General features: G+C 40.4%; 1 protein-coding gene and 1 pseudogene across 1 annotated transcript in view; both read left to right on the plus strand.

The window, feature by feature from the left end:
- The window catches only part of LOC103265354, a 110452-nt pseudogene extending 109126 nt beyond the window's left edge, over nucleotides 1–1326 (plus strand).
- LOC103265352 (zinc finger protein 420-like) overlaps nucleotides 1035–11365 on the plus strand; it is a 21736-nt gene continuing 11405 nt past the window's right edge. The window contains exons 1-2 of the mRNA XM_021714990.1: nucleotides 1035–1164; nucleotides 8555–8625. Coding sequence (XP_021570665.1) covers nucleotides 8617–8625 — 9 coding nt within the window. The 5' untranslated portion in view covers nucleotides 1035–1164; nucleotides 8555–8616. The remainder of the gene's footprint in view (nucleotides 1165–8554; nucleotides 8626–11365) is intronic.

Here is an 11365-nt window from a genome sequence, read left to right on the forward strand (position 1 = left end):
TGTGTGTGTGTGTGTGTAGACAAAGTCTCATCATGGCGTGTGTGTGTGTGTGTGTGTGTGCTTGTTTTTCTGCCTTTTTGTGTGTGTGTGTGTGTGTGTGTGTGTGTGTGTGTGTAGACAAAGTCTCATCATGGCCTAAGCTAGCCCGGCTTGTTTTTCTGCTGTGTGTGTGTGTGTGTGTGTGTGTGTAGACAAAGTCTCATCATCGTGTGTGTGTGTGTGTGTGTGTGTGTGTGTGTAGACAAAGTCTCATCATCGTGTGTGTGTGTGTGTGTGTGTGTGTGTGTGTGTGTGTAGACAAAGTCTCATCATCGTGTGTGTGTGTGTGTAGACAAAGTCTCATCATGGCGTGTGTGTGTGTGTGTGTGTGTGTAGACAAAGTCTCATCATGGCCTAAGCTAGTCCCCAAATCCCGAGCTCAAGCGATTCTCCCGCCTCGGCGTTCCAAAATGCTCGGATTACAGGCGTTAGCACCGCGGCCGTCCGGTTGTGTATTTAAAAGCCGCCGACACGCAGGCTCTCCCGACCGCCCCGTTTAGTCGCTCCCACCCACACAAGCCCGAGTGCCGGACTTCCCGGCTCGGGGACGAAACACCTCGCAGGGTCTCGAACCACCACAGCCCAGCGCCTGGGGGCGCTCCACTACCCCAGCTTCCGATCTAGAGGCGACTGAGTTCTCGCGCGAAGTCCGCCCGCCGCCGAGGCCTCCGGGAAATGGAGTCCCAGCGCTTCGAAACACCCGGAGCCCGTCGCTGGGTCCTTTTGCCAAGCGCCTCAGCCGGGAACCAAGAACTCCGCTCCAGCTCGGAACCGGATCGTCGGGGAAGTTTCAGGGTCCTCTGCCTAGTTCCCGTGAGACGTCCCTAGGCAACTACGCTTATTTTCCTCCGAGATTGCCTACTCGTTGACGGAACTCACACTTCCCGTGACGTTAAAGCTCTCGCGTGGAGTTGCTTAGAGCCGCACGGCCTTCTGGGAAATGCAGTCCAGGATAGGCCCTGGGCAACATGGCGGAAGCGATCGGGGGAAATTTTTCTGAAGCATCTCGGCGACCTACCTGAGCTCACTTGTGCTTGCCCAGGAAGTGCCGGGAGACTTGGAAGCCTTCGCTTGCTCTCGGAGTGCACAGACTCATCGGGTCGCGGTTTATGCTTTTGTGTAGGGGTGAGTCCGGCCACGGGTTCAAGCATCTTGGAGTGGGGAACGAAGGCCTGGGCGTCTGGGCCACTGGCCTGCCTGCCTCAGGTGACGCACCCGGATTCTGGGATGGGGCTGGAGCTTTCCAGAGATAACACCGAGGGGATTCCGGCGAGTGTGACAGAGTGAGTGCAGCCGCGTGAAGCATCTGATTGTGAGGGCGAGAGTGAGTGCGCGGGGTGGTGGGCACCTGAACGCGCGTGACAGGGATCCACTTCCCTCTTATCCTCCCTCCTGTGACTGTAAGATGGAGAAAGTGAGGCTGCTTATTCCTGGACGTCAGATTACTCAAAAATTTGGGAAAGAAAAAGCTAAATAATTGACCTGATAGCTAATGTAAAACATGATTTCTGGGCAACCCCTTCGGGTCCCCTCCCACTGTGAAAGTTTTTCTGTCCCCTCAATAAATCTTGCTTTCAAAAAAAAACCCACATGATTTCTATATTAAAGATTAAGTTACTATTGCATAGAATACCAAATCAACGTGACTTTTAAATATAGACCGGAAGGGCCGGGAGCAGGATAGCAAAAGTCGTCTTTTCTTATAATGTGTTTGTCTGACTTTGGTATCTGGATAATGCTAATTCACAGAATGACTTGTGAAGCATTCTTGTTCTGAAAGAGTTTTAGAATTGGTATTATTTATTCTTCAAAATTTCTCAGTGAAGCTATCCGGGCCTGGAGTTTTCTTAATGGAAAGATTTTTAACGACAGATTCAATTAAATAGATACAGGGTTACTCAAATTATCGTTTTCTTCTTTTTTTTTTTTTTTTTTTTTTTTTGAGTTGGGGTCTCACTCTGTCACCCAGACTGGAGTGAAGTGGCCGCTCCCGGCCACTGCAGCCTCGCCTGCTGGGCTCCGGCGATCCTTCCGCCTCAGCCTTCCAAGTAGCCGGAATTACAGGCGCACGCTACCACGCCCAGCTGATTTTTTGATTTATTGTAGAGATGAGGTCTCGCTGCCCAGGCGGGTCTCGAACCCGCGGGCTCAGGCAATCCACTCACCTCAGCCTCCCAAAGGCGCGGGATTACAGGCTGAGCCACCGAGCCCGGCTTATCGTTTTCTTCTTAAGTGAGCTTTAGTAATTTGTATCCTTCAAGGAATTTGTTCCTTTTATCCAGTTATAAAAATGCATTGGCATATGTTCTAAATACTTTTTATCTTTTCAATATCTGTAGAATTAGTTACTCTGTCTCTTTTCCTATTTCTGATGGTAACTTGTGTCTTCTCTTTTTTCCATCAATTTCATTGATCTTTGGCTTTTGGACTTTTTTTTTTTCTTAGATTTTTTTTCCCCTACTTCATTGATTTCTGGTCTGATTTTTTATTATTTTCTTCCTTCTAATTACTCTGGGTTTACTCTTTTTTTTTTTTTTCCTGGTTTATTATGATGAAAGCTGAGGTCATACTGCTTTAGTTACAGGTTTTGACATGCTGTGTTTCCATTTGTTTAAATTTAAAATACTGATATAATTTTTCTATCTTTGACTTTTTTTAACCTATGCACTACTGGAAGTATATTATTTAGTTCCCGAATGTTTAGGAAATGTTTCAGATAATTCTGTGTTAATGCTTTCTAATTTAATTCCTTTGTGGCCAGAAAACAAGTTAATGAAACTTGTTTCTATCCTAGAATATGGTGTATCTTGGTAATGTTCTATATATACTTGAATAAAGTATATACTGTTCTTGTGTAGAGTGTTCTATTAACATCAGTTAAGATACATTGACTGTTAGAACTGTTCAAGTGTTCAATATTCTCTCTTATTTTCTGCCTACTTCTAGCAATTATTGAGAAAGGAGTGTTAAAAATCTCTAAATGTACAATCGTCCTTTCATTGTTACCAGTTTTTGTTTAATGAATTTTTTTTTCTTTTTAGAGTAGAGTATCATTCTTTTGCTTAGGCGGGGTACAGCCTTGAACTTTTGGGCTCAAGTGAGCCTCCCACCTCAGCCTCCTGAGGAGCTGGGATTATAGATGTATGCCTGTTTCATGAATTTTGAAACAAACTTTTGATTAGTGTTAGCAAGGCATGTACTTTTTCTTCGTTTTACTTTGATCATATTTGTGTCTTCATGTTTAGATGTCTTTCTGTAGGCAGCACATAGTTAGGTCGTGCTTTTTTAAAAAACCCAGTCAGACAGTCTACCTTTTACTTGGCATATTTGTTTCCTATGGCTGCTATAAAAAATTTCTACCAGTTCTGGGGCCAAAAGTCCAAAAACTTGCACTGGGCCAAAAATCAAGGTGTCAACAGAACCAGGACTGTACTTCCTCTGGAGACTCTAGAGGAGAATATGCTTCATGCCTCTTCCAACCTCGAGTGGCTGCAGATTCCCCGGCTTGTGGCTGCCTCATTCCAGTCTTCAAGGCCAGTATCTTAAGATCTCTCTGCTCAGTCTTCACATGGCCTTTCCTTTGAATGCCTGTCTTATATTTCCCTCTGCCTCCTTACTATAAGGACACTTGTGATAGCATCTAGTGGCTATAAGATGATTCATCATCTTCAGATCCTTAATCATAGCAAAGTCTCTTACCATATGTAATATTTATGGCTCCAGGGACTAAGACTTAATGTCTTTGGGGGCCATTTTTTTCAGCCTAGTACACTTGGGATGTTTAGAACATTGTTCAGTGGATTTACTCATATGACTAGATTGAAATCTACCATCTATTTATTTCCTCTTTGTCCTATCCTCTTCTTTTTCTCCCTTTTTTTTTAAATTAACTGTGATTTTTATGATTATTCAGTTAATCTAGAGTGCTCATATATCCTTTATTGATTTTATTACTTCTCTGTTGTGTTATTAGAATAGTTGCTTTAGAGTTTAAATTAGAGGTTGGCAAAATTCCTCTGTGAAGAACCAGATAGTAAATATTTTAGGGCTAAATTGGCTATAAGGTCTCTATCACAACTACTCAGCTCCAATGTTATAGGGAAAAGCATTCATGGACATTACATAAATGAATTAGCATGACTGTGTTCAAATACAACTTTATTTATAAACCTTAGAATTTAAATTTCAGATAATTTTCATATGTCATAAAATATTATTCTTTTTTGTATACTTTTCCCTCAGATTGAAATGGTGTTCTAAAATTATTTTTAGCTTTTGGGCCAAATATAACAGGCAGCAAGCCATTCTTGGCTCATGGGTCATAGTTAGTTGATCTGTGCCCTAGAGAAGTGAAGAAGAAAATAGCTTTTAAATATATAGTTGACAAGTTAATAGAGCAACTAAAGAGATACACTAAAAAATATTTATTGAAGATAAAGGCAGTCACAGAGGAACAAGACCAAAAAAAGAAAAGAAACATTTTTAAAACAAATGGCAAAATGTCTACTGCAATTCCAATTATATTAATAATTTTATTAAATATGTATGGTCTAGGCATCCTAGTCCAAAGGCAGATTGTCAGACTGGATAAAAAACAAGCTCAAGCTATATGCATATGCTGTCTATAAGATATAAGATACATGTTTTGGACTCAAAGACACAAATAGGGGGAAAGGAAATAGAAAAGAAAATACCATGCAAACAGAAACTATAAAAGTGCTAGAGTAGCTATATTACCATTGAACAAAATGTATGTTTTTTAAACATTTATTATTTATTTTTAAGTTATTTTTATTTTTTGAGTCATCTCACTGTCACAAAAACTGGAGTGCAGTGGCATGCTCATGGCCATTGCAGCCTCAGCCTTCTGGGCTCAGGCGATCCTTCTGCCTCAGCCTTTCAAGCAGCTGGAACAGCAAATGTGCACCACTAGGCCCAGCTAATTTTTTTGATTTCTTGTAGAGACAAGGTCTCACCAAGTTGCCCAGGCTGGTCTCGAACCTCCAGGCTGAGGCAATCCTTTCCCCTCTGCCTCCCAAAATGCTGGGATTACAGGGATAAGCCACTGTGTCTGGCCAAAATAAGATTTAAGATAAGGAATGCTATTAAAGATAATAGAGATATTTTATAATGATAAAAAGGTCACTACATCAAGAGGATATAATAAATGTATATATGCTAAAGTTAAACAAATTTGAGCAATAAAATACAGTAGTATTGTGTTATAACCTAAAGTATAACATAAATATCCATGAGCATCTTATTAATATGAATAAGTGATTGAACAAGATGTAGAACAGACAAATCTCACAGAAGAATGAAAAATTATTTATGTAGATATTCCACCCACAAGGAAGTGGAACAGAACTTCTCATCTCCTAAGAGGGGGGTACGTAAGTGATTTTCTTCTAAAGAATACAGAATGGAAAGGAGGGATAAAGTAAATTGGCAGTGGAGAAAGCTGACAAAGATCTCCTCAACTAGCTAAGCAAGGTTAGCATCAATAGCAATATGTCATATGAATAGATTATCTTTGATAATGATGTGATGAGAATGGCACTATTCCTCTGTGGTCTTTTACCCAAAAACCTATAACCCCTATCTAATTCTGAGGAAAACATTTGACAAATCCAAGCCTAAAGACAATTTATTAATTACCTGATCAGTACTTTTCAAAACTGTCAAGGTCGTCAAAAACCAGGACAGTTTGAGAATCTTTCGCAATATAGAGGAGCTTAAGGAGAGGCCTGCCAACTAAAGGTGATGTTCTTTCCTGGTGGTATCCTGGAATAGAAAAAAGACATTAGGTAAAAACTAGAGAAATGTAAATAAACTATGGACTTTAGTTAATAATAATATATCAATATCAATCAATTAATTAATTTGTTAATTGTGATAAATGTCCCATAATGTTAACAGTAGGGGAAACTGGGTGTAGGATATATAGGAACTCTCTGCAATATTCTTGCAACATCTAAGACTATTCTGAATCAAAAGTTTATTTTTACAAATGTGTATATGACCTTAACTAAATAACCCCATAATAAATGAAGCAAAACAGACAGAATTGAAAGAATAGTTTGATAATTATAGTTGGAGATTTTAATAGCCCACTGTGCATTAGAACAACTAGATAGATAAATGATACAAAAAGCAAACAGCATCACAAGAAAACTATAGACCAATAATTTTCATGAACATAGATGCAAAAATCCTTCATAAAATGGAAGCAATTCAAATCCAGCCACATACAAAATAATCATGTATCATGATCAATTGGGATTTATCCCAGGGATGCAAGATTGGTCCAACATAGCATAATAATTAATGTAATTGTCTTAGTCTTTTTTGTGGTGCTATAACAAAATACCACAACTAGTTTATTCAGAAGAGGAATTTATTTCCTACAGTTCTGGGCATTGAATGTCCAAGATCTTCACATCAGCATTTTGAGTCAGTGCCACAGGTATGCAAAGAATTGCACAGAAATTAGATTAGAAAGAAAAGTTTATTCAGAAAGTAGATTAGAAAAGAGTGTATTCACTTCTCAAGAGAAAGACTGGGCCTGATGCTTGAAGGAAATGTGGCCATGAATGCTTGAGAACTGGGGGTTTTTAAGGCTTTCGTTTAGAGAAGCAGGTACACTTTCTTGAGTAAGATAACACAGGAGCTGTCGCCATGGTGATGGGGTAGTAGTCTGTTTCTCATAACTCTGACGACTAGATAGATAGGGGTGGTCAGTCACACATGGTCAGTCACATAGATGAGAAGGGCCGGACTGGTAGCTGAAAGATTCTTGGGACAAAGAGATGTTCATCTTAACCTCTTGTAACCAAGTAGAATTAAGTCCACCTGGGGGCCAGAAAACTGATTGTTCTTCTATCTAGTTAATGATTATTGCTGTGTATATATTACTGATATAATACATGACTGACTCTGTTCAAGATTGGTGACCAGAAAAATTCCATTTTGGGCTCTCCTTTCACACTGGGAGTTCTGCAGCTTTCATGAAGTCTCTAGAAAAGATAAATATATTAAGGCAGAAAACAAACCAGTAGTTGCTTAGGACCGAGAGTTAGAGTGGGTATTAACTGCAAGTGAGTATGGGAGAACTTTTTGTGCTGATGATGTATTCCATGAGTGGATTGTAAGTGAAGATTGTGCAAGTATGAATTTCCTGAAATTATTGAATTATGTGCTTATAATGAGTGAATTTTATGGTAGGTATATTTTATCTGAATAAAGCTGTTAAAAATGTGTTTCCAATTGAGAAATACCAAGAATGAAGAATAAGCTAATTTATAAAACACCTTATATCACTGTTTAATTTTCTTTTTAATCTATATATAAAAAACTGGTCTAGTAAAAGCATGGATGTAATCTTAGATCTGATGAATCTAAGGATGGTGTTTCTTCTCAAAATCAAGGCAACAGACTACTTTTTGAAGCTTCCCTGATGTGCACAGTCTCAAGTTCTAATTATGTTTTGTCCCTGTTTTGCAAATTGAAAAAAAGAATCATAGAGAAAACAAATATAACTGTAAGCCCAAGGTCATGTAGAGTAATGCCGACCTCAGGGCATATACAGATTCATTGAAGCTCAGTCAGGAAACAATTGCCATAGAGTGTGCCTGTGCATTCTGAGTGAGCACTAGAATTCTCTGAAGCCTTGGAAACACAAGTGTTACATTCCTGGGCCTTCTTCACAAGAAAGCAACAAGCCCCTCTAGACCTGTTTGTCTCTCTCCAAAATTCAAAGTTGAAGACCCAGTCACCAATGTGGCAATTTTAGAAAGTGGAACCTTTGGGAAGTAAGTAGATCATGAGAGCAGAGCCCTCATGAATAGGTTAGTGCCTATATGAAAAAGGCCCCTCTTCCTCTGTGTAAGGACTTAGTATGAAAGCACCATCATGAATGAGGAAGCAAGCCCTCACTAAGCACTAAATCTGTTGGTGCCTTGATGTTGGACTTGTCAGCCTCCAACAATGTGAGAAATAAATTGTTGCTTAGAAGCAGGGGATGAGGTATGGATATGTGGAGTGAGGTTAGGATTAGAGAATAGATTAATATGAGATAGGTTGACGGCATGGGGTAAGGGAAACTCTCAAGGTCATTGATCCACAGGTTGAAAGTAACAACTAATAGTGATTAACCCTGAAACTACAGCTTTGATCTTGGGCTAAAATTTTTAAGCTGGAGGAGATCGCATGTCTTGAAGGGAAGACACCTGAGAGTCACCAGAATTAGGAATTCCCTTGTGGTGGATCCTTGCGTGAGTTGTATGGAGAAAATTACACTTCCTAGGAGCCCTACTCCACTAGGTTGCTGAGACCTCTGAGAAGTTGTAGCACCAGATAGCTTCCACCCTGACTTTTCATCTTGATAGAAAGATAAGTAGAGGATGCTAGGCTTTCTCTAACTTCTATCTGTGTACGCAGGTAGAGGATCTGGCAACAAGTCTTAGTTTATTTTGACAAAGAACTGGTTTCTTCTCATTGCATTCTCCTTCTCCAGTTGTGTGTTTTTCCAGAAGTGCCGTGAGGAGCAGGGAAACCTGACGTGCAGATCTAAAAACCATGTTCAAGGTGAGGTAAACTTTGTTTCTTTATGACTTTGCTTTGTTTTTGTTTCTGAAATGTACTTTCTACTTTGTAATAGTAACCAAGTCTGGCTTGAGATTTGCCATCATGATTTTGTTTTAGGTCATATATCTGCTTGGACCATGAAAGGCGCTATGCTTTTCTTTTTTAATTCAAGTACCTCCTGGGCCATGTGGGGATTTTAATATCTGTGTATATTTGAGATACTTACTTAACTTCCCTACACTTCAATTTCCTCATGTGTAAATTGGAAAAAGTAATAGCACTTACTTGTAGGTTTGTTATAATGATTAAATTGATTCATGTAAAGCCCTTAAAAACATTGGCACATAAAATATATTCAATTTACATAAACTACTATGAGACTATTGTGTACTAAGTTATCTATGGGTCAGGAAAATGAAAATATAAAACTAAATGTGATAGCTATTTATAAAGAAGAAAAGAGCTTGATACTCAAGTAACAAGAGGTTTTGGTTTTTTTTTTGAGTTGGAGTCTCACTCTGTCACCCAGACTGGAGTGCTGTGTCCGCTCCTGGCCACCACAGCCTCGACCTGCTGGGCTCCAGCGATCCTTCCACCTCAGACTTCCAAGTAACTGGAACTACAGGCGCGCACTATCACGCCCGGCTAATTTTTTGTTTTATTGTAGAGATGAGGTCTCATCAAGTTGCCCGGGCGGGTCTCGAACCCGTGGGCTCAGGCAATCCACTCACCTCAGCCTCCCAAGGCGCGAGCGGGATTACAGGCTGAGCCACCGAGCCCGGCTTAACAGGAGTTTTTATCTGCAGGTCATTTACTTCATTGATTAGTTACAAATCACTTGAGCATCTTTTTCCGGTGGAAGAGGTCTATAATTTATTATGACTTGAAAGGTGTACATATATGTCCTAAAAAGATTTAGTTCCACTGCTCTAGAATAAAAGACTCTAATGCCTGGGATAATCATAGATGTGATGTTGGTCAAAATTAGTGTCCCCACAATGGAAATAATGAGAGAAATTGTCCTACATCCCTGTGATAGGATATTCAGTAATTTGCCCAAACTGGTACACAGCAGATCTGGATTGCACACACAGATGTCATCATTTGTGTTCTTCCCTAGTCTGCTTTCTATTTCTCCATTTTGTGACTTTCTAAAAATCCACAGTACATGTCAAAAGTCACATCACAGGCATCTATAAAACAGAGCTGCATATTTAGTTATTGCCTTATACACTCTCAGCAAATTATAGGTCCTTTATAAAACCTCCTCCCTTGCTTAGAAATTCATCATGTGTATTTTTCCTTGTGAGTTAAAAATGTTTGTTAACTTGTTAGTTAACTGTTAATGCTAGCATAGTAATCTTTCATATCTCTGTTCTCTGATGTGTGTGTATATATATACTTTTTTTTTTTTTTTTTTTTTTTTTTTTTGAGCTAGAATCTCACTGTCACCCAGGCTGGGGTGCAGTGGCATGCTCATGGCCACCCCAGCGTCTCCTGCTGGGCTCCGGTGATCCTTCTGCCTCAGACTTCCAAGCAGCTGGAACTACAGGCGCATGCCACCGCGCCCGGTTAATTTTTTAAATTTATTTTATCGTAGAGACAAGGTCTCACCAAATTGCCCGGGCTAGTCTCGAACCCATGGGCTCAGGCAATCTACTTGCCTCATCCTCCCAGAGTGCTGGGATTACAGACTGAGCCACCGAGCCCAGCCTCTGATATATATTCTTGTGTTTACTAGTCTTTGCACTTTTACGGTCTCCCTTGTTGATAACTGCCCAAGTAGGATTTTTATTAGGTCAAACATCAAGCATTTGTTTCTTTTCTTTTCTTTCTTTCTTTTTTTAAGAAATGAGGTCTCACTCTGTTGCCTATGTTGGTCTTGAACTTCTGGGCTCAAGCAGTCCTCTTGCCTCAGCCTCTCAAAGTGCTGGGATTCCAGGCGTAAGCTACTGCACCTGGCCCTAGGCATATTAAAGCCAGGAATATCAGTGACCCTGTACAAATACTTGTGGGAAATTTAGTGATTAGTAAGACCTGGTTTCTATTCTTTTTTTTTTGAGTTGGAGTCTGACTCTGTTGCCCAGACTGGAGTGCAGTAGCCGCTCCCGGCCACTACAGCCTCGACCTGCTGGGCTCCGGCAGTCCTTCCGCCTCAGCCTTCCAAGTAGCTGGAACTACAGGCGTGCGCTACCACGCCCAACTAATTTTTTGATTTATTGTAAAGGTGAGGTCTCTCCAAGTTGTCCAGGCGGGTCTCGAACCCGCGGGCTCAGGTTATCCACTCACCTCATTTCAATATAACAAGAGAGCTACAATCCCTACAGAAACAGATTAAGGTGTGACAGGAACTAAAGAAATACAGATGACATTCCTTGGGGATTCATAGGAAAGTGACAGCATTCTGACCATAGTGACCTCTTATATTTTATGATAAAATCATGCTGAATGCATAGAAACTCTCTGAAGATTCAGGAATTTTGTGTAGTTAACATTAATCCTTGTAGTTTTTCTTTGAATGTGTTTTCTGCCAAGTAAGACTAATAGGGCGAGATGAATCAATAGCTGTGTGGAAGACTTTAAGTCGAAAAGGACTGGTTAAGCTGAGCTCAGTGGCTCAACCTATAATCCCATGCCTTGGGAGGCTGAGGTGAGTGGATTGCCTGAGCCCACGGGTTCAAGACCCGCCTGGGCAACTTGGTGAGACCTCATCTCTACAATAAATCAAAAAATTAATCGG

The sequence above is a fragment of the Carlito syrichta genome, unplaced genomic scaffold (genome assembly GCF_000164805.1).
Source record: "Carlito syrichta isolate Samal-C Ts95f unplaced genomic scaffold, Tarsius_syrichta-2.0.1 Scaffold306485, whole genome shotgun sequence".
Taxonomy (NCBI): domain Eukaryota; kingdom Metazoa; phylum Chordata; class Mammalia; order Primates; family Tarsiidae; genus Carlito; species Carlito syrichta.